General features: G+C 44.2%; 1 protein-coding gene across 2 annotated transcripts in view; it reads left to right on the top strand.

Annotated features, from left to right (window-relative positions):
- The window catches only part of PIP5K1A (phosphatidylinositol-4-phosphate 5-kinase type 1 alpha), a 33,894-nt gene extending 10,943 nt beyond the window's left edge, over positions 1-22,951 (top strand). Inside the window, exons 2-15 of one of the 2 annotated variants that reach the window (XM_077772537.1) lie at positions 4,558-4,589; positions 6,868-6,948; positions 8,985-9,115; positions 9,546-9,663; positions 9,846-9,998; positions 10,698-10,997; positions 14,091-14,296; positions 15,080-15,163; positions 15,981-16,029; positions 16,227-16,311; positions 17,363-17,509; positions 17,702-17,831; positions 20,986-21,034; positions 21,311-22,951. In XM_077772537.1, the coding sequence (XP_077628663.1) occupies positions 4,558-4,589; positions 6,868-6,948; positions 8,985-9,115; positions 9,546-9,663; positions 9,846-9,998; positions 10,698-10,997; positions 14,091-14,296; positions 15,080-15,163; positions 15,981-16,029; positions 16,227-16,311; positions 17,363-17,509; positions 17,702-17,831; positions 20,986-21,034; positions 21,311-21,313 (1,568 nt within the window). In that variant the 3' untranslated portion in view covers positions 21,314-22,951. Of the gene's footprint in view, positions 1-4,557; positions 4,590-6,867; positions 6,949-8,984; positions 9,116-9,545; positions 9,664-9,845; positions 9,999-10,697; positions 10,998-14,090; positions 14,297-15,079; positions 15,164-15,980; positions 16,030-16,226; positions 16,312-16,854; positions 17,131-17,362; positions 17,510-17,701; positions 17,832-20,985; positions 21,035-21,310 lie in introns of those variants that run through there. The other variant, XM_077772538.1, reaches the window with a different exon arrangement.
- The last annotated feature ends 332 nt before the right edge of the window (positions 22,952-23,283 follow it).

Raw genomic sequence — 23,283 nt, forward strand, 5'->3', positions numbered from 1 at the left:
TACCAGAAGGACAGAGTTGTCGTTAAGATTGAGAGGAACTAAAGGAGGAGGACCCTATCAGTGAGAATGAAAAAAAATTTCCTTGTCTCAAGGGAAGGGGGTACCTCAGGGAAAGAAAATATGTGTTCCTATTGTCTCTTAGCAGTTTTGAGATTTGTTTAGTTTGTTAGAGTATTCTAGTTCCCTTAGTGCTTGCTTGGGCTCTCTAGACACTAGGTGGCCATGAAATTGAAACAAAAGATGGTTTAGAAGGAAGAGAGTTGAATTGGAGATTAGGAATGTGAATTCCTGTTCTGGCTCTGTCACTACCTTTGTCCTGATTTTTGAGCACACCCCTTAATGCTTTTGCTCTTACTTAAAAAAAGAGGATTAGACTAAAATTCTCAAAGGCCCTTTTGGAGTGGCTTTTTTCATAATAGAAATGGTTATTGATTTGTTAGCTTGATAATGGGCCAGTAGCTTCGTCTATGGCTGAAGGAGCTGAGTTTTCAACTTGTTTTGTTTAAAAAAAATTTTTTTAATGTTTTTCTTTATTCTTGAGAGAGTGAGAGCACCAGCAGGGGAGGGGCAGAGAGAGAGAGAGAGAGACAGAATCTGAAGCAGGTCCCTGGCTCTGAGCTGTCAGCACAGAGCCCGACGCGGGGCTCCAACTCCCAAACCGTGAGATCATGACCTGAGCTGGAGTCGGACGCTCAACTGACTGAGCCACCCAGGCGCCCCTCATTGTTTTTTGTTAGATTCAAGCTCCAGTGTGCAGCCCAGGGGCAGAACTTCAGGCAAGGAATAGAGTAAATTTTAGGTCCATGTTCTCCTCCTTGGAGAGAATATTACTTAGTCTGATTGTTATTATTTAGATCCCAATATCGTTCTAACTGCTATAGTGTTCTTGGGATTAATCCCAGTTTTGCACTTGCTGATAGCTAAGCACTTGGCACCAAAATTCTGCTGAGTGAACTCCTCCCACCCTGGTTCTGGGTACTTTGCAAGAGTGTAGCAGCCCTAGAGATAAAATTTGGGGGGATAAAACTAGGAAAGGTAGCAAAGTAGAACTTTTCAGGGAGTAAAAAAGCCCTGTACCTAACTCTGTGCCTTGAAATCACTTAAGCTGCCTTTTTATCTATATTGTTTAACTTTGTCCAGTGACTACTTTTGTGTTTTTTTTTTTTTAATTTTTATTTATTTCTAGGAGAGAGAGAGAGACAGCGTGAGCAGGGGAGGGTCAGAGAGAGAGGGAGACACAGACTCTGAAACAGGCTCCAGGCTCTGCCGGCAGTCAGCACAGAGCCCGACGTGGGGCTCGAACGCTCGAAACGCGAGATCATGACCTAAGCGAAAGTCGGACGCTTAACCGACTAAGCCACCCAGGCGCCCCTGTCCAGTGACTACTTTTGTACAGAGGAGATAATTTTCTAGGTAGTACTGTCAGACTAGGGCTGAATGTTGGCCTTCCTTGGTTCTGTAGGATCCCTTCCAAATCTCTTCCTCTGGGGTAAAAAAGGAAGGGAGAGGCCAAGCACTGACCAGGGAGTGCAGAATCAGTGTTAGTCTTCTCAGCTGAAAGCCCATGAGATTTTCTCATGGAGAATCACTGATTCCATAAGTTGCATGTGTGCACTTGCAGGAGGGTATGGGGGGGTGGCTGTGGGCGGTTTGGGAGGAGCCAAGTAATTTGAGATGCTAATTAAAATTTCATGAAGGTCTAGGTAATTGAACATTAAACCTTGCCATGGGCCCAGCTTTGCTCTTGCTTTAAAAATCACAGAGTCGGGGCACCTGAGTGGCTCAGTTGGCTAAGCGTCCAACTTCGGCTCAGGTCATGATCTCACGGTTCATGGGTTCGAACCCCGCGTCGGTCTCTATGCTGACAGCTAGCTCAGAACCTGGAGCCTGCTTCAGATTCTGTATCTCCCTCTCTCTCTGACCCTCCTTGCTCATGCTGTGTCTCCGTCTCTCAGAAATAAATAAAAACATTAAAAAAAATAAAAATCACACAGAGTCGTCAGGACAGTTGGGTGGCTCAGTCCATTAAGCGGTTAAGCGTCTGACTTCAGGTCATGATCTCACATTTTGTGAGTTTTAGCCCTGCATCAGGCTCTCTGATGTCAGTGCAGAGCCCACTTAGGATCCTCCGTCTCCCTTTGTCTCTGCTCCTCCCCTGCTCATGCTCTCTCTTTCTCAAAAATAAACATTAAAAAAGTCAGGATGCCTGGGTGGCTCAGTAGATTTAAGTGTCCAACTTCGGCTCAAGTCATGATCTCATGGCTTATGAGATCGAGCCCTATGTCAGGTTCACTGCTGACAGCTCAGAGTCTGGAACCTGCTTTGGATTCTGTCTCTGACTCTCTCTGTTCCTCCCTCCCTCACTCAATGCCCCCCCACCCAAATACAAATAACAACAAAAAAGAAATCACTCAGAAAGAACTTATTTGTGGGGCGCCTGGGTGGCTCAGTCGGTTAAGTGTCTGACTTCAGCTCAGGTCATGATCTCATGGTTCTTGGGTTCGAGCCCTGCATCGGGCTCTGTGCTGGCAGCTCAGAGCCTGGAGCCTGTTTCAGATTCTGTGTCTCCCTCGCTCTCTGCCCCTCCCCCACTCATGCTCTGTCTCTCTCTGTCTCAAAAATAAATAAAAAACTAAAAAAATTTTTTAAAAAGAAAGTAACATATTTGTATAGTACTTTATACTCTACTTGCTTTAGCTTATCTCCTTTAATCTTTATATAAACTTTTTTTTTTTACAAAGAGTTTATTGTCAAATTAGTTTCCACATAACACTTAGTGCTCATCCCCACAAGTGTCCTCCTCCAAGCCCATCACCCCTCCCCCCCTACATAAGCTTTCTAATATAGGTTCTTTTTTTAGTTAAGTGTAGAGAAAAATTTGCCTGATTTAAGAGAGATTTGAACGCAGGTCTTCTGATTTTTAAATAACTCAGCATGTTGACTCTTGATAAAAGGTGGTAAGATATAAAAGGTTAGGCTTTTTTTGTTGGTGGTGGACACCTTAAATTTATTGTAGGTGAGTAGCAGTTTTAATCCTAATCCTGAGTCCTCCTGGCTTGGTATTCCTTGGAAGCTTCGGTTTGGGATTCCGTTACTAATTGACCTAGTCTTTACCCAGGTGAAGATGATGATCAAAGATGAAGCATCTATAAAGGGTAGATTGGACTCTGCTGGCTTTCCAGTTTTCTGGGTCATTATATGCAGCGTATCTTCCTAACAGCTAGATGACATTTCCATTGCCTCCTTTTTTTGGAAGAGGAGTGAAAACCATCTGTTCCCCATTTTTTGCCACCCTGACTCACTATAGGGAAGGAAATTTTACTGCTCTGCTTATTGGTAACAGAAATACTTGGTCTGTGACCTCTGTACGACTAAGGGCTATTATTACAACCTTGCCTCTGAGCTCAGCTGTATTCTGACAGTCTCAGGGCCCTTGATCATTTGTCTTAAACAGTCGTAATTAGACATTACCTTATTGCCCTTAATCCCATGTGTCTGTTGCTGCCTCACCATTAATCCTTATACATACAGTGGAACTGAGGTCTTCCTACTCTGGTATTAACATTATTGAAGATAATTTCTTCAGGCTCCTCTTTTTAATTTTCTTTAATATGGTTAATCTTTATTCCCTTTGAATTCATTAGAATTAGATTGAAGTGATATATCAGTAGTCTTTGAAGATAAATCTGAATATTCTCCAACGTGAAGGGGAGGACGGTCTGTCTCCGAGTGGTCATGGTCCAGTATGATCATGGATGAAAGTTACGGGGATGGCAGACCCTTGAGAATTGATTTAACCTTTCAGAGTAGGTTTCTTACAGATAGGTTCTTTTAGTTATTTTAGCTAAATACATTCTTACAATCTTTTCTAAACTTAATAAAAGTCATAATATTTATGAGATTGACCCACACAGTTGTCTTATACATCTGCATTGATTAAACATTTGGTAAGTAAATGCCAACAAATTCCTGTTGAGTTTACAGTGGAATTCAAGGTGAGGAAGTAGGGATGCAGAATCTTCATTATTTTGACATTGCATTTTCTCATCCTTAGCTGCCTCATCTCCATGGAGCAGCTCTTTAGCTTTTTTCCTGAAATAACTAATGGAGGAATAAAGCACCATAGATAGGCTCTAAAAGTTCTTAATCCTTTTAGCTCTATAGGAAAAATTATCAAGCCCTAGACTCCCCGGTGAGCCTTCGGTATATCTCATACCCATTCTCTTTCAGCCACCGTATCAAATGAGGTCCTCTTGACTCTGATGGTTAACTGTATCAAGAACAGATATATTGTCCACAAAAAATATCAACACTTGAGTAAGAAAAGAGACTAGAATAAGCCCGGAATAAGCATAAGGGTTCTGTGAGTATGGAGGAAGAAGATGAAGGGATATTTAAAACCCCTTCCCAAAAGGATCTAGTATCACAGAGGAAGAGGCAGGAGCTCATAGATTTAGTTTGACTCAAACCCCGATTGTTTCAGTGTGCGTGATAGAGATTGTGGGTACTAGTGTGTGTGTACGCACTTGTAATTGTGTTTTGTTTATTCTTTAACAGCATCTGGCGTCAAGAGACCCATGGCATCTGAGGTGAGTTTTATATTGATATTATGTTTCTAAAGCTTTAATTCTGGGGTAGAAGGATACCTGTTTATGACATCTTTATTTTTCCCTTACTTGGATCTTGGAAGCTAGACTAGATTCTTACATAACTTTGGTAAGCTGGAATTTATACAACAACTTTTGTTGCAGTTTATCATAGTTATTAATAGTAGCTCACATCATTAGAAAAAAAAATTTAATGCTTACTTTTGAGAGAGAGTGTAAGCAGGAGAGGGGCAGAGAGAGGAGACACAGAATCTGAGCTGGGCTTAACTGACTGAGCCACCCAAGGGCCCCTATCATTTTTTTTAATGTATCAAATATAGTGTACCAAAGAGTAAATAATTTACCTAAGTGCCCTTTATTCTTACTTAGTCCTGTAAACACCCCTGTGAACTAAGTACCATTGTTACCCATGTGTTACAGATAAGAAAAGTGAGGATTAGAGGTTCTATAACTTGCTCAAGGTCACACAGTAAGTGGGATCAATAAGGCTGGGGTTAAAACCCACACAGTCCATCACTAAAGCTCACTTCGGGTTTTGCTATTACTGCCTCCTGGTTACATAGCTTCAGTGAATTTAAAAGAAGTTCTTTTAACCGTATAGAAGCTGTTAATTGCCTTTCTATTCCCAAACCTCCTCTTACTTCTTGCCTCTCTCCTGGGTTTTATGACAGGGTCTCCGAATGCAGGCCCCTGTTGGCCTGTGATTTTAGATTTTTCTCTTTAGACCCTCTTCTAAGATCTTTGAGATTATATACCAAAAGTTTTCTGACACTAAGGGCTTTAGCAAGAATGGTAGAACTTGAATATCAGGCCCTAAGATCATCACACCCTATTGACACAGGGCTTTTTTGTCTTTGGCTTGTTAACTTAATGAGTATTGACATCATGAAGAATACCTTTGTGTCTTTGTGCTTCATCTTGGTGTGGGGAACTGCCTTCTAGGCTCCACTGGCTGCTGTACTGGTTTACTCCTTCCTCATCTCGGGCTGTCATGTGGGTGGAAAACAAAGCCATATCTCATTCACAGGAATCTCTTCAAGGCCCTGAGGCCCCTATCTCAGAGGAGTCCTCTTATTGCCTCAGCTTTTTATTCCTCAGCTAGCAGTACTTGGATTTGCAAGTGGCTAGATCATTTTTACTGGTGAATTCACTTCAAGCAAATAGTGTTCAGGTTGGGTTGAAGGTTAGAGGGTTAGTAATTTCTGAAAGGAGGTTGGTGAAGAAAGATCTGTGGAACTACTTTTAGCCTATCTTGCTTCTGTGAACTGAGGTTTGTTTTTTTTCCTGGAGTAGCTATTTCAATAGTTCTCTTGTATCTGCTTTTTCTTAATGATACTCAATTTTTTTTAAGTTTATTTATTTTTGAGAGAGCATAGGTGAGTGCCAGCAGGGGAGGCAGAGGAAGAGAGTGGGAGAAAGAGAATCCCAGGCAGGCTCAGCACAGTCAGTGCAAAGCCTGATGAGGGACTGAAACTCACAAATCATGAAATCATGACCTGAGCAGAAACCAAGAGTCGAACGCTTAACCAACTGAGCCACCCATGAGCCCTGGTACTCATTTTTTTTTTTTTAATGTTTTATTTATTTTTGAGAGAGAGACATACACACACACACAGCATGGGCAGGGGAGGATCAGAGAGAGAGGGAGACACAGAATCTGAAGCAGGCTCCAGGCTCCGAGCTAGCTGTCAGCACAGAGCCCGATGCGGGGCTCGAACCCACAAACTGTGAGATCATGACCTGAACCGAAGTCAGACGCTCAACCAACTGAGCCACCCAGGCACCCCTGGTAATCATTTTTTTAATGTCCTGTTTCTGATGATCAAAGGTGAAGTATGTGGGGCACCTGGGTGGCTCAGGCAGTTGAATGTCCAACTCTGATTTCAGCTCGGGTCATGATCCCAGCGTCATGGGATCAAGCCTCAGATTGGGCTCTGCACTGAGCGTTGAGCCTGCCTGATTCTCTCTCTCTGCTCCCTCTCTTTTCCGTCTATTCCAGTTTGCATTCTCTCTCTCTCAAAAGAAAAAATAAATAAATGAAATGTGTGTGCCTAGGAATTTTCTGTCTTCTTTTAGCCAGTTCGTTCATTGGGAAGCAACACTAGAGCTGAATGTTTGCATGGAGTGAATCTTGTGAATTTTGTAAAATGTTCTTCCAGAAAGTGTGGGTTGAGTGTTTTGATTTGTTTTAATGTACCTTCATGGTAGCTGCATGGTGTATGATGTGGGGATTACGTGCTAATTTTGACTCTTTTTCCAGGTGGCGTATTCCTCTGGCATGTCCACGAAGAAAATAGGCCACCGAGGCGTTGACTCTTCAGGAGAGACGACATATAAGAAGGTGTGTCTTTCATCCTACTCCAGGAGGGGATAGTTCTGTCTCCTTGATGATATTCTCCACATCTTGTCTCAATTCTTGACATCCTAAGCCTTTGCACAAGAACTATCCTACAACTTGGACTTTAGAGTTTACTTTCAGCTCTGGACTACTTTGCAGATGCTCAGCTTCCCAAGGGACAGTGTTCACCTTCCATCGAGCATCTTCTACTTGTCTGATATGGGATGTGATGATTTCTTGGAGTCCTGTTCTGGCCCATGTAAATTTTTCTTATGTGTGTTCTCTGCCTTTACTGCACTGCCCCAAGTAATAGAGGTGGACTGACGTCTGTCAGCCACCTGCCCCTCCCTGGGAATGGGCTCAAGGCCCATGTCAATTCAACAGATACATATTGAGCTCTATGTGTTGAACATTGAGAACAAAAAGATGAGTTTCTAGTCTAACTGGAGAGGCACACACTTAAAAATCTAGTTATAAAAATTTTTTTAGGGGCGCCTGGGTTGCTCAGTTGGTTAAGCAGCCAACTTCGGCTAAGGTCATGATCTCACGGTTTGTGGGTTCGAGACCCGTGTCGAGCTCTGTGCTGACAGCTAGCTCACAGCTAGCTCACAGAGCCTGTTTCAGATTCTGTATCTCCCTCTCTCTCTGACCCTCCCCTTCTTACGCTCTCTCTCTCAGAAATAAATAACCTTAAAAAAAATTTTTTTAAATTTTTTTGAAAGCAATCTATCCGTGATGTGGGGCTCAAACTCATGATACTGAAATCAAGAGACATACTCTACCAGTGAGCCATCCTCTAGTTTTAATTTTATTTAGTTTTAATTTTAATGACTAATGAGAACTAAATAGAAGTACTGGTAATTTAATACTCGGTGAGGGTTGGGGATGAGGGAAATCATTTAGAGCAGAACTGTCCAGTAGAACTCTACAGTGACTGAAATGTGCTATATTCTGTGTNCAGAAATAAATAACCTTAAAAAAAATTTTTTTTAATTTTTTTGAAAGCAATCTATCCGTGATGTGGGGCTCAAACTCATGATACTGAAATCAAGAGACATACTCTACCAGTGAGCCATCCTCTAGTTTTAATTTTATTTAGTTTTAATTTTAATGACTAATGAGAACTAAATAGAAGTACTGGTAATTTAATACTCGGTGAGGGTTGGGGATGAGGGAAATCATTTAGAGCAGAACTGTCCAGTAGAACTCTACAGTGACTGAAATGTGCTATATTCTGTGTTACCCAGTAGTAGCCACATACTTGAATGTGACTGGAAAGATGGAAAAGGTGAATTTTTAGTTTATTTTGATTTTAAATTGACAAATAGCCACACGTGTCTGGTGTATTGGACAGCACAGATCTAGATGATCTGATATTTTCCTATAGGATTATACCTGCTCTTGAATTTGTGTTTTGACTGTAGTGTGAGCATTTTAAATTCAAATACTTCTCTCAGAACTAATTTGAATCTTTAGACTTTTTTTCAGTTAGAAACTTTTTGTGCCACTCTGTTGTCCTTGGGACACCAATCCGGCCCTGCCTTAAAAGGGCTTAACAGGCCTTTTGTAGCCAAGGAGTCAATCAGAGTATCAGTTAATTTTAGTTACATTCTATATTCCATGAATAAAATGTTTGGAGAAGCCCCAGATACTCTGGGGGCAGCAACTTTTGGAGTGAGATGTAAGATTATTCTCTCAGGACAGCATGTCTCCTAGTTGGAGACACGATAGATGGGAACACTTGCACAGCTGGGGCTGACTGACAGTCTGCCTTTGCTACTATGGAAGGCAGCTATGCTAACCACTATACCACCAACGCTGCCTTTGCTACTATGTATCTTTGTACCCTTCCAGGCTTTACCAGGCTTAATTGCTGCATATGCAAGAGGATGGAGGAACTGGATTGCCCCAGCTTGGTCTGAAGTAATAGGAGCGCATTTGCTTTTTGAGTGCTGCTTCTGGCTCTTCCTCCGGAGTTTTATTGTTCTGATCAGATTTAATACTAGAAACTTTTCTCTCATTTCTCTTCTGTTTCTCAGACAACCTCATCTGCCTTGAAAGGTGCCATCCAGTTAGGCATTACTCACACTGTTGGAAGCCTGAGTACCAAACCAGAGCGTGATGTCCTCATGCAAGACTTCTATGTGGTGGAGAGTATCTTCTTTCCCAGGTATAGAGGTTAACGTTCATGGAAATTTCCTGGGAAGTGCAGCTTTTTCTTATCAACCTCAGGGCAGTTTTAGGGGTTCAGGTCTAATTTAGGCATGTGCCCAGCATCCAGTCCTTAACTTGATCTTAGGATGATGTGGGACTGAAGAATTTAGACAGGAGATGCTGTTTTTTGAATACTTCATGAGCCTCTGGCCTCTGCACTAAAGCAATTTAGTGCACAAGGTAAGAGGCAGTATGATTCTCTGTGCCCATGTCTTAATCCCTATGTTGTGCCAATGTCCCACTAAGTAACTGACTCTCTTAATCCCTCTGGTCCTCTCATAAGGGATGTACTGACTCATAAGAGTGACTCTGAAGTGTCTGCTCAGGGTGGCCTCCTAGGTTGACAGCGACTGGTAAATTACAAGTTCTTCTATTTAACCCTACAGTGAAGGGAGCAACTTGACCCCTGCTCATCACTACAATGACTTTCGCTTCAAAACCTATGCACCTGTTGCCTTCCGTTACTTTCGGGAGTTATTTGGTATCCGGCCTGATGATTACTTGGTAAGCTTCCAGATCTCAGAACCCTATGACTCCGCCATCAGAGGGATCCTCCCAAAGGAAGACCCTCCTTTCATAGACTTGCTCTAGTTTTTCTTTGGAATAGAATTGCATCTGTACTTAATTTCTGGTTGGCCAAACCCTGATGTTCCTGAACTTCTTGCCCTTCTCTTTCTGGGCCCTAGTACTCCCTCTGCAATGAGCCACTGATTGAACTCTGCAGCTCTGGGGCTAGTGGCTCCCTCTTCTATGTGTCCAGTGACGACGAATTCATCATCAAAACAGTCCAGCATAAAGAGGCGGAGTTCCTGCAGAAGCTGCTTCCAGGGTACTACATGGTGAGAGAAGAGGGGCGCTGCCCACCCCACTCCTGGCCCGGCGGGTGGGGGTTCTTGTCAACAGGGCAACACGATGTCTGTGCTTTGGTCATAAAGACGTAGTTCGTTTTGGGGCTTTTCGGCCCATCTCTCTTGCTTCTCTGGGGCCAAAAGGGGTTTTGTTTATCTGTTGTGTTTTTAGTGTTACTTGGCTTAGACCATCCTACCCAAAGGTGATATTCAGTGATAATTTTATTTTCTGTTCTTAGTCCACCTCCTACACCAGGGAATAAGGTTGGTGACTTCCTTTGATAGTACTCTATTCCACCTTACTCTCCTTGACTGCCCTTGAAGTTCTGAAGGAGTTAGTTTTGCTTCTCATCACACCCATGACAATATGCTATGCGGAGGGCTTAGAATTAAGACTTTTTCAATATGGTTTTCTCTTAAACCTCTCTGAAAGGAGATACCTATCATACATGGAGTGTTCTGACTGATGCCTGGATTGGAGGGTCTGTGGCTCAGCTTGATGGTAATCTGATCACCAAGATAGATACATTGGAAAATTGTAAGCAAATACAATGAAGCCTTATGGGCAGATAGGTGTACCTGAACCCCATGTACCAGACAACGGAAGATGGGTGGCAACTTTTTGCCCTTGAATTTCACTGAAAATGAGCTGACTTGTTCTCCTACTTCTTTTTACTTTCACATCCACAGAACCTCAACCAGAACCCTCGCACTTTGCTGCCTAAATTCTATGGGCTGTACTGTGTGCAGGCAGGTGGTAAGAACATTCGAATTGTGGTGATGAACAATCTCTTACCACGGTCAGTGAAGATGCACATGAAATATGACCTCAAGGGCTCAACGTACAAACGGCGAGCTTCCCAAAAAGAGCGAGAGAAACCTCTCCCCACCTTTAAAGACCTTGACTTCTTACAAGACATTCCAGATGGTCTTTTTTTGGATGCTGATATGTACAATGCTCTATGTAAGACCCTACAGCGTGACTGTTTGGTGAGTTTGGTATATTTCCTTCACTCTGATACCAAAAATCTCAGTCACTAAAACAGGTTATTATTCTTGGGCATCAAATCTGTGGGAGATAGGGCTCAGTTCCTTAGCTCTATATGTCCCAGGTTTCATTAAAAAAATTTTTTTTATATAGTTTATTAATTTTTGAGACAGAGAAAGAGTATGAGCCGGGGAGGGACAGAGAGAGAGGGAGACACAGAATCTGAAACAGCCTCCAGGCTCGGAGCTGCCAGCACAGAACCTGATGCGGGGCTCAAACCCACAAACCGTGAGATCATGACCTGAGCCAAAATTGGATGCTTAAGCAGCTTAGCTGCCCAGGCACCCCTGTATGTCCCAGGTTTCATTTAAAATAACTTTTACAGGGGCGCCTAGGTGGCTCAGTCATTTAAGCATCCATCTGACTATGGCTCAGGTCATTATCTCAGCTTGTGAGTTTGAGCCCTGCATCGGGCTCTGTGCTGAGAGCTCAGAGCTCGAAACCTGCTTTGGATTCTGTATCATCCCTCTCTGTCTGCCCCTGTCCCACTCACTCTCTGTCTCTCAAAAATAAACATTAAAAATTTTTTTTAAATAAATGTATTAATTATGGGGTACCTGGGTGGCTCAGACACTTAAGTGACAGACTCTTGATTTCACCTTAGGTCATAATCTCATGTTTCCTGAGTTCAAGCCCTGAATCAGGCTCTGTGCTGATACCTCAGAGCTTGGAACCTGCTTCAAATTCTGTGTCTCCCTCTCTCTCTGCCTCTTCCTTCTCCCTACTCTTCTCTTTTTTTCTTTTCATTTATCCTCTCCTATTCCTGCCTCAACCCACTGTCCTGGCTTTTGCTGTCTCCTCTTCACACGAACTACCCTCCCCAATGACCACCTGGGATGCCAAATAGAGACAACTACCTTTTTTTTTTTTTTAATGTTTATTTATTTTGAGAGAGAATGCACAATCAGCAGAAGAGGGAGAGAGAATCCCAAGCAGGTTCCCCGCTATCCATGCAGAGCCCAAAGTGGGACTTGAACTCCTGAACTGTGAGGTCATAACCTGAGCCAACACCAAGAGTCAGGCACTTAACCAACTGAGCCACCCAAGTGCCCTGAGACTACTTCATAGTCCTTCCTTGAATTTTCTGCAGCTTGACAGTTGACTATTTCTACTTGCTTAACATACCTTTCCCTTGCTTTTTGTGACATTTTTTCCTACTGATTTTTTCCCTTAACTGTTACTGTAGGGTTATCTTCCTCTACTCTGTAACATTGTCTATCCTTATCCTTTGCTTACTCTGTGTCTATTTACAGAGTGATGCCTATGTTAGTTTGAGTCCTTTGGTTGAAAGGACTAGATACAGTGGAGCAGAGAGTTGTTTTCAAACTTTACAAAGAATCACTCCAGGGGCCCACTGGGTGGCTCTGTGCCAACTCTTGATTTCAGCTCAGGTCATGATCTCAGCCATGTGTTGGGCTCCATGCTGGGCATGGAGCTTGCTTGAAGTTCTCCACAGAATCCAAAGCAGGCTCCAAGCTCTGAGCTGTCAGCACAGAGCCTGACATGGGACCTGAACCCACAAACTATGAGATCATGACCTGAGCCGAATTGAACACTTAACCAACTGAGCCACCCAGGTGCCGCATAATTGAGGCTCCTTAATATGGCACTTAAGGCCTGTTACTGTTCTTCCCCTGTCAACCTCTGTAATCTGCCACACCAGGTTTTTGCATTTTCTGTTTTAACAGTACCAAATTATATCTCCCAGGATGTAACATGCTGTTCATTTCATATCTCTGGGCCTTGGAATATTCTTTATTTATTAGGACTTATTTTCTCATTTATTTTTCATAAACTTATGTATCACTTCCTGATTTCTACACTGTTTAGTCACGAAAGCACTTTCATTGTTGCACATACTAGACTGTATTACGTTTATTTTTGCAGTGTTTCCTTTCCTAAATTATAATATCCTTGAGGACAGAAACTCTCTTAAGTATCTTTGTATCCCCATAAGCAGACACAGTGCCTACAGATGGTAGGGCTTTGCTGAATACTGAACTGAATTGAAACTGGGCATATAAAGTCCTGCAACAGATCTGCTCCATCACGAAGTGTACTTTCACCAGACCTTCCTTGTGGATTCTTTACAGCACAAATATGTATTCCCTGTTCCCTTGAGAAAATGATGCTTTTTTCACAAAGAGATACAAGGAAAGAACAAACAAAGAGGGTTTTGTGGGCCAGGCAGTGGCCTAATACATATTTAGTAAAATAGAAGAAAGCTGAGGGGATATAAATGGTGACCAGAGGAGGTTAGTATGCTCTTCTTCAGGGACTAGGAGGAGCAAGGGATAAGCCTAAAGTTAACCCTGGAGGTTTTATTGTCAAGGGGCACCTGGGGGGCTTAGTCGGTTGAGCATCTGACTCTTGGTTTCGGCTCAGGTCCTGATCCCACGGTTTGTGAGTTCGAGCTTTGTGAGTCAGCACAGAGCCTGCCTGAGATTCTCTTTCTCCCCCTCTCTTTGCCCCTCCCCTCCCCGTAAATAAACATTAAAAAAAAAAAAAAAAGGATAATTGAAGGTCACCTGGGTCACTCAGTCTGTTGAGAGTCCAACTCTTGATTTTGGCTCAGGTCATGATTTCGTGGTTAATGGGATCAAGCCCCAGGTCAGGTTCCATGCTGATGATGTGGAGCCTGCCTGGATTCTCTCACTTCTCTCTCCCCTCCACCTCTCCCTCTCTCTTTCTTAAATAAATAAACATTTAAAAATATATCTTTAGGGGCGCCTGAGTGGCTCGGTCAGTTGGGCATCTGAATTCAGCTCAGGTCATGGTCTCACAGTCCGTGGGTTTGAGCCCCGAATAGGGCTCTGCACCGACAGCTCAGAGCCTGGTGCCTCCTTTGGATTCTGTGTCTCCTCTCTCTGCCCCTCCCACATTCTGTCTCTCTCTGGAAAATAAAATAACATTAAAAAAATTTTTTTTAGGATCTTAAAAAAAAAAAAGAATCATGAAAGCAGTGAGAGCCTGAAAAGAAATTCTTATCTCCCGGCTCAGATCATGATTTTGGTTTTTGTTTTCCTTCCACTTAGGTGCTACAGAGCTTCAAGATAATGGACTATAGCCTCTTGATGTCAATCCATAACATAGATCATGCACAACGAGAGCCCTTAGCCAATGAAGCCCAGTACTCGGTTGACACTCGCAGACCAGCCCCCCAGAAGGCTCTCTATTCCACAGCTATGGAGTCTATCCAGGGCGAGGCTCGGCGCGGTGGCACCATGGAGACCGACGACCAGTGAGTGGGCCCAGGGCACTGGGGCAGAGAGTGTAGACTCGTTTCAGGCTTTTCTTGAGGAAGGGACCCAGCTTCTGGGCTGAGAATAGCCCTGTTTCAGGAGTTAAGTTGACCATATTAATGTTTATAAAACTATAGGATGAACTTTCTTAAGAATGTAAAAAGAAAGGGAGAGGTCTTAAATTGGGGATTTGTAGTACATCTTAAAAAGAGACCTATTCAAAATCAAAAGACTTTTCAAAAAGAATATACTCAGTCTTAGACATGGCTGTTTATTCTATTACAACTTCACGAAAAGTAATTTGTTACAGCAGCTTTACGGAAGGTGTCCTTCTTACCACATTGGGTCTATCAAGGAAGTGTATTTACCAAAGTATCATAAATGCCTTGTAGGTAGTTTCATTTTTAAGGTATCCTTTACTGTGACTCTCAAGAGGAGCGTCCTAGTGGGTGTGAATTAAAATACGAAAGTGCTGAGGAAGTTCAGAGTTACCAGAACGTTTTCAGCATTGCTGTGTAGGGGTGATTTTAGATTCTCTTTGGTGGAATTGGGGTTGGAGGGGCAGGCAAGTGAGACTTGGAGGCAGAGAGGTTAGAATACATACTCCAGAGTGGTTCTTGGGGTTGGAGGAAGGCTCTCACTCCTCCCCAGCTTATGGAGGATGGGACAGTTATGTTTAGGTCTCAGTTCCCCGTCCTGATCTGACTGGAGGGCGAGAGAAGCCCCTTTGTGCAAGGTCAAAGCTTTTCTTAAAACTCTTTTCTTCTTGTCTTCCCGAACAGTATGGGTGGCATCCCTGCCCGCAATAGTAAAGGGGAAAGGCTGCTGCTTTATATTGGGATCATTGACATTCTACAGTCTTACAGGTGAGGAGCACATGGATCCCAAATTCGGGGGCAGAAAGCTTGCAGGTAACCCCTCACGTTTCTCCTTCACGTGGGTTTGTCCCTGAGTTCTTTCTGGAACGAGAACAGTCAGTTGCAGTCTAGCTGCTTACCTCATTAGGTTTTAAATGGTGGGTTATTTCCTTGATTTCGCCTGTCTCCCTGGCTTCATTACCCTGCCCCTTTCCCAGACCTAACACACACCTGTGTGGAGAGCTGAGTCAGTCCTCAGAAGTGCCAGGGTAGAGTACACTATCTGGCTCTTCGTAAAAACCCTGTGCGATGAGTCACATTCCACATTGGGGCACAGCTGGAAACATGTTCCCCTTTCCTCGGAGGAGAAACAGGAGGGTCACTGTGTTCTGTGCAGGGGCTTAGCCTGTGGGACCGAGGTAGTGAAGTGGTGGTAAGGGGGGAGCTGGAAATGCTGGACCCCAGGTTTCCCCCGTAAGGTTTCAGTTGCTGCTGAAGGTTTACCGTTTCAGGGTGTTATCATCCAGATATAACTCCTCTCTTCCATCTGGTAGCATGCCCATCTGTTCCCTCAGTTCTCCTTTTATAAGACATGCACTTGTCCCTGACTTGCCAGGGACACGTTAACTGCCCTCTTTCTATGGGGAGGTAATAAGTGACTTCCCTGGAAACGGCTTTGATCTCCGTGTTGAACAAGCACAACCCTGTCTGTTCTTTGGAAAGCCAGATTTACCGAGGGAGTGCTTTCCCAGCTGCTTCAGCTCTATCAAAGAGAAAAGTACATTTAAAAACTGTGTGACTTTGTGATACACGTTCTTCCTGGCAGGTTTGTTAAGAAGTTGGAGCACTCTTGGAAGGCTCTGGTACATGATGGGGTGAGTAGCAGTTTGCTAAAGGCTTTCCTGCTTCCTTCAGTTCTGATTTGCCCCCTCAGTTTCTTCTTTCTTATTTTGTGGGTTCTACCCTTCTGCTTGGGTCTCAGCCTAAGGGAAAACAGCCCCAGGACTGCATAGCGGTCCTCCTGCTGGGCCTCCCTGCCTCTAACCCCGCAGCCATCTCTTCTGCTCTGCAGGACACCGTGTCGGTACACCGGCCAGGCTTCTATGCAGAACGGTTCCAGCGCTTTATGTGCAACACCGTGTTCAAGAAGATTCCCTGTAAGTGGCCTCTACCAGATGACCCCCCAGTGGCTCCCTTACTCCAGGAGATGGGGGGGCAAGACACCTCTGTCAGGGAACTGCCAAAGCCTCTTCTGCTCTACCCACCTCCCGTGAGAACCGCTGCCCGTCTGTATGTCAGTCACCCTGTCTGTCCCCGTGGTTTACGAGTCGCTGCTTTCCCCCTGGCTCTCCCTTCGTGTGTCATTGAGGTGAGGGGCATTTCTGGGAAGTGGGATTGGTGGGGAAAAGGTGTCATTGTGGGAGTAGGGTCCACGCCACAGGCTGAGACAGAGCCAGACTTACAGAGCTAGACAAGGATTATCACAAGTGTTCTGTTTTCTGTTCGTATCCCCAGCGCCGAGGAATTCTCAGACTAGGATCAAAGGGTTGGAGAAGCCATTTACTGATTTCTGCTTAGCAGTTGTTCTTACTCACTTCCCTCAACTTTTATGATTGGGAAGTGCCAGTATTCTTCCCAAACCTTCCATGCCACTGCCCCTGGCAGATTTCCAACTCCTCCTTCCCGTCTCCTCATCGTAGGCCTCAGTCGTCCCTCAATGCGGCAGAGAGGACTTAGGCATGCCAGACAGTCTTAAGAAACATGGAAAAATCTTTTCAAAGTCTTTTCAAAGTGATCTATAAATTACGTATCACGGTGCTGTGTGCATAAGTGCTCCAAGGATGCAGAGTGAAAGGGCCATCTTCATCAGCTTGAGCTGGAGGACACTATTAACGAACAAGGGAGTGACGGAGTGGAGGACGTCTCATCAGGTGGAAGCAAAGCCGTCAAGGTTGCGTGTAGCGGGGGAAAGATGTGTACGTGTCCCCTTTTTTCTAGGTTCTCTGCTTTCCAAGCGCAGTGAACTGAGATGCACACCCTCTCCTCTGAAGAGTAGTTCATAGAGCTTGTCTTTGTTGACCTTAGTCCTTCTTCCCGCTTTGCAGAGCACCTTTGGGTCTGTGTTGGGGATGCTGGCGATTTGTATCTGTGTCTTGGTGATGGTTTCTTAGGTGGGTGCTAAGTAGGCTCTCTCTTTCCCTTTTGAAGTGAAGCCCTCTCCTTCCAAAAAGTTTCGGTCTGGCTCATCTTTCTCACGGCGAGCAGGCCCCAGCGGCAACTCCTGCATTACTTACCAGGCATCGGTCTCTGGGGAGCACAAGGCACAAGTGACAACAAAGGCGGAAGTGGAGCCAGGTCAGCGCCAGGGCTGGGGTTCCCACGTGATTGGGCACGCCCTCCCCCCCTTCCGAGCCCTCTCTTATCTGCCTAGGACCTCTACTCCCCCTTCCTGTCCAGGAAAAGCCAAGTTGCTGCCTTTTTTCCCCTGTACTTCCCCCACCCCATTTTGTCTTTTTTATTGATTTTCTTCCCTTTTCTTTTTTCCAGGCGTCCACTTCGGTCGTCCTGATGTTTTACCTCAGACTCCACCTTTGGAGAAAATCAGTGAGGTCACGACTATTCCTGACCCCTATTTCTCACCTGTAGTTGAAGAAACTTTACAAATGCAAACTACAAGGTTGGTTCCTTGGCCCCTTTCTCCATATAATCTTTTCATCTCTCTCTTCAGGTCCTTAGGAACCTCCATAATTTTGTTTTTTCAAGAGATCAGTGTTTGTCATTTGCTCTTCACTAGATTTTTGCAGGTTTACTTTCCTTTGGCTCATCTTTAGTGATTTGGAAAAGTGTGTCAGTATCTCTCCATCTTTAGGGGTTGTGCAAGACTTTTCTGATATTCAGTCAAAATACTCCCCAACTAACCCTTTATCTCCTGCTGAGTTAGATGAGAATTCTCTGCTTATTTTGTAAGTCTTGGGAAGATTCCTGGGCAGTAAAGAAAATGAATACTCAATCTTGCAAAAGAATCCAGTATGAAGATTGTGGTTTAATTTTGTTACATGGTGTGTTAATTATCTATTCCATTATAGTAAATCAAACTAAATTAAACCTAAAAACTTAGTGGCTTAAAATAACAAGCATGTATTATAGTTTCTGTGGGTCAGAAATCTGGTACAGCTTTGCTGGGTCCTCTGGCTCAAGGTCTTTCATGAGGTATTAGCCAGGTTTACTGTCTCGTCTGAAGGTTCAACTGAGAGACTTCACGTCTAAGTTCACTTATATGCTTATTGGCAGGATTCAGTTCCTTGTGGGTTACTGAACAGAGGGCATTAGTTCCTCACGGGCTGTTGACTGAGGACCTCCCTTGGTTCTTTGCCACGTGAGCCTCTCCATTAGGACAGCTCAGAACATAGCAGCTGGCTTTCCTCAAGAGCGAGCAAATGAGAGTGCATGCCCTTTTGCAGAAGCCATAATCTTTTTGTAATCTAATCTCACAACTGACATCCTATCACCTGTACTGCATTCTAGTCACTAAATCTGGCCCACCCTCACAAGGAGAAGGGATTACACAGAGGTGTGAATACTCGGGAAGCAGAGACCATTGGGAGCCACCTAAAAAGCCCACCCATCACAGTCCATCTTCTGGCCCCCAATAATTCACTTTCCTCCATGTGCAAGATGCATTCATTGGCTCCCACGGTCTCTAAAAGTCTCATCCCATTACAGCAGCGACTCAAATTCCAGAATTTTGTCCTCTGAATTAGGTCTTGGTTTGGACAAATTACCCAGGTATTGTTCCTCGAGTATAGTTCCTCTCAGTCTTTGGACCTGTGACAACAAAGACACAGGTTTTCTCTCTACATACCCAGTAGACGGTGGTAAGGCAGTGAGGGGGCAACCACTGTACACTTTCCTGTGTGAAAAAGGAGCAAAGGAGGCACAGAGGAGTCACTGGTGCGTAGCTAGTCCCAAATCCAGCGGCTGCAGGGGTTTCTTTTCTCAGGTCTGAAAGCATGGGAGTAATTCTCCATGGCTCTTGGCTCTACCCTTTGGAGTCTTGTCTGGATCTTCCCTCCACAAAAACTAGAATGTGTTTGCAGCTGAGTAGTTTTCTCAGCCTGCTCTCTTGCCAGTACAATTTTAGGGTCCAGTGGTCTCTCCATTTTGCACTGTTTCTGTCCCTTTCAGTCCAAGCTGGTAATGTTTTCTGTTATAATGCCCTCCGGAGGTTTTGTGGGCCTCCTATGAATCTCATTGGGATTCAGTCCTTCAGACAAAAGCCACACCTACAGGTGCCATTTTGATGAGCCCTTGCTTCTTAGAGACCCTGTTGTTGAGAGGATCTACAAGACATTTTGGATGGCCTCTTGATGATTGACTAGTACTCTAACCAACAAACTTTGATTTTTCTGAGGTCTCAATAGGATGTTTTACAGTCATACCCTTGGCTTTGTCCTTAGGCCACGTGTTCCCAGGAGTGCTTAGGTTACAAAACTTGCTTGTTCACAAGCCCTTTCTTAATTGTAGGCTGCTTTGCTATTGGAGGGGCTCAGAATTTTCAAAACCATTAAGTCCTGGCAAGTCCTCCTTTTATTTAATAGTCCTTCCCTTAGTCTTTTTTTCTCTTAAGTTTTACTTTAAGCATTATTAAGAAGGAACTGCATTCCCTCCCTCATGCTGTGTGTCTTTGTCTTAAAAATGAGTAACATTTATTTTTAAATAACATTTAGAATTTCTTTTTTAAAAAAAGAAGGAACTGCATGGCACCTACTTTGCTTAGAATTCTTTGCCAGATCACCCAATTCATTAGGTACATATTCTACTTTTCACATAACTGTGTATGATATTATTGGTAAACTTTGCTCCACTAAATTCCTTCACTTTCCAATAAGATCTTTCTCACCCTCCTTTCAGCCCACACTGGCAACTCACCCATTCAGGTCTAAGATTCTGCGGTATATTCATGGCACTTTTAAACTTTCACTAAAACTCTCCTTAAAGCCCAACTTCCCTCTTCCAAAGTCGTTTCCACTTTTTGGATTTTTAGTTTGGCAGCACTTCACTTCCAGGTACAAAACTCTGTATTATCTATTGTTGTGTAATAAATTACCTCCAATTCAGCAGCTGGAAACACCGACATTTATTATCTCAGATTTTCGTGGCTTAAATACTTCAGTGTGACTTAGATGGTGCCTTTGGCTCAAGATCTCAGAAGGTCACATTGAAGCTGTTTGTAAGGGAAGTAGCCTCATCTGGAGGCTCGCCTGAGGGAGGATCAAATTGCAAGCTCACTTACGTGGTTGTTGGTAAGGTTCAGTTCCTTGCAGGCTGTTAGCCAGTGGTACTCCCTTAGTTCCTTGTCACATCCTTCTCTCCATGTGACAGCCAGCTTCTCTCAGAGCAAACAGAGAGCACCAGTGGAAGAGGAAGCTAGGTAGGGTATTTGTAGGGTATTTGGTAACCTGATCTCAGAATTGATGTTCCATCATTCTGTCCACTAGACGAGAAGCACTAAATCCAGCCTGCACTCAGAAGAGAATTGCACAACGGCATGAGTATCAGGCAGCAGCAATCACTGAGTGACCGCCACACCTGGGGATTGAGGACGGAGGGGAGGGTATTAGGAAATATTTCGTAGTACTCAAGAAGATAGTTAATTAAAACAGCATGCTTCTAAATCTGGTAGTTTCTTGGTCTTTTTTTCCCAAATTCTGAATTGATCCTGAATTGAAATACAGAGAAGCAGTATAAGATCTGACTTGAGAGGAGGGTCCTTTTTTTTTTTTTGTATCTTCTAATACTTCTCTCTGCCTGCATTTTTTTCCCCTTGTTAGTTCAACCCTCTTGGAAGAGCCTGAAGTTGCAGAGTCAGAGCTCGCCCACGTGAGTGTCTGGGATGTGGGGGAGGTGAATGCTTTGAAGGGTATAAAGATGGTCACTGATGGAGTGAACAAGGAGTTGATTGGCAAGGTTACAGGGACTGGGTGCCCCCTAAATCTTGCCTTTTTAAATGCTGTGGTTTGGCAACCTTATGCTTGCAAGCCAAGACTGATACAGAAGACTTAACTCTTTCAGTCAGGTTGAGATTAACTTGAATTCCATTCCTGCCTCCTCATCTCATACTCCACAGCCTTAATTTTATACCCTTTCCCTTTCCAGTGAGCAAAAAGCCTCAGAAGACCTAGAACAAGATTCTGCCAACTTGGTGATCCCAAGACGCCAGCCCTTGCCCCAGCAGTGCTGAGTGTAACTTCCTCATGGTCGTCACAGAAGGAGCGTACTGGAGGCTGGGGGCCTCTGTCTCTTTCCCGAAGAAGATCCTCTTCTCCCTCCCCTTCCTTATGAATGGGCGTTAGTGCCTCACACGGTTGAGGACAGCAGCATCCTCCCCACTTCCGAGTTGAGTGGCACGAGTTTTCAACTGGCCGACCTTGGCTTCCACAATTGAATTGTTTTCAAGCCCCCAATTCTTCCTTCTGGAAGCAGGGTTGCTGGACTTGGTGGTTTTCTTCCTCTTCATCTACCCTTCACCAGGAGCTGGACTCTTAATTTCCTCAGGACAGACTGGCTGGCACATTGTCTCCACCTTAGCTCTTTCTCTGGAAGAAGACCCTTGTAATCTTTGTAAAGGTTTTGGGGGCGTGATGGTGTTAAATCAACCCCCACTTTCTTCTTCTTTTTTTTTATTCCTTAAAAAAGAAAAGGAAAACTAGCACACAGCACACAATTTCAAGCCAGTTCAGATCAGAACTCCAGAAGCATTGGAGAGATGCCTATTCATGGGGTTCCCTCAGAAGAGCCCCCTGGTGTCTGAGAAATGGAAGTGTGGCACTGCTTTGCCAAGAGCAGCTCCTCTTTAGCTCCTCCTCTCTTGATGAATTTCTTAAGACTGAAGGAATGGAGAGAGTGGGACATGGGGTAATCTTTACCCCTTTTGTTGAAACAGGGCAGTCATAGGGCTAGAAGATCAGAGCCCTTCCTATGCGGAGCCCTACTCAATGCCGGGCCATCACAATTATTATGGTTTTGCAGTTTGAAATGTATTCTGCTTGTTTTCCTAAATATGAAGACTTAAACAAATTTGGATCCTTCTCGAAAGGAGGTTTCTTCCTTGCCCTTCCCACCTTTTCCAACAGAGTTCTGCTATTCATGCAGTTGAAGTGGAAAGGGGACATCTGTGTCCATTTAACAGGCAGTCTGTCTATGAGGCTAGAGAATATTCTCTTAGGCTCACGGGGGAGCCAGCAGATTCTGGCCTAGGTGAGGTCATTGCTGTGCCACGTGCCCTGCCCCTTCTCATACAGAGAACACGGAAGTGGGGGCCGCGTAATCCTTCTGTTCCGTCTCCAAGAGTTGTGGTTCCCCATCCAGTCCTCCTGCTCCTGCCAGGGGAAGAGGGGGCCTGGCACCTCAGGCGGATTGTGGAGCGCTCTCCCCCGTCTCCGTCCTGCCCGTCCCCCAAGTAACTGTCTATATTAGACACCCCCAGCCAGCTTCTGGCTGCCTGTCTTTGCTGCCATGTTCTTTTTTACAAGAAGGAAAGAAACAATTCTTGCTATTTTTTTTTCATAATTTACTATTTATGATGTATTTAAGTGTTTTATTCAGGACAGAGTTCTGTAGGGGGTGGGAGGGAATATTTGAGGGAGGCTGGGTCTTAGGGAAGGGAGTTCTGGAGAATCAACATTTTTATGAAGTGTCATTATTTGCCTCTACTTTGTATTGTTCGGAAATGGCAAATGCAATATAAAAGTGATAAATATCTGTTTTAATGTATTAAACTTTCATCAGTTATTTAGACCTCTTGTTTCTCCCTGATTCTTTGTCATACACCATACAGTCCACCCTCCTGCCCCAGCTCAGCCTCCACGTTTGCACTTCTTTGAGCAAATACTGTGTCTTCTCCAGTTTCCTGGAGGCTGGTGCAGGCTGGTGCTGGCTCCATTCCTTACCTTCCAGCCACCCCTCCACCGTAACAACTTCAATTTGACAGGGAAAAGCTGTGAATGAATATGAAGGGAATTCCTGGAGGTCTGTTGCCTTCCAGGCTCCTAGGCTACCCTTTTAACTGACGGGTTTAACTCGAGTTTAGGAGGAAAGGAGAGGGACAAAGCAAGCTTGAGATAAGTTGG

The sequence above is a fragment of the Crocuta crocuta genome, unplaced genomic scaffold, assembly GCF_008692635.1.
Source record: "Crocuta crocuta isolate KB4526 unplaced genomic scaffold, BGI_CrCroc_1.0 scaffold415, whole genome shotgun sequence".
Lineage (NCBI taxonomy): Eukaryota > Metazoa > Chordata > Mammalia > Carnivora > Hyaenidae > Crocuta > Crocuta crocuta.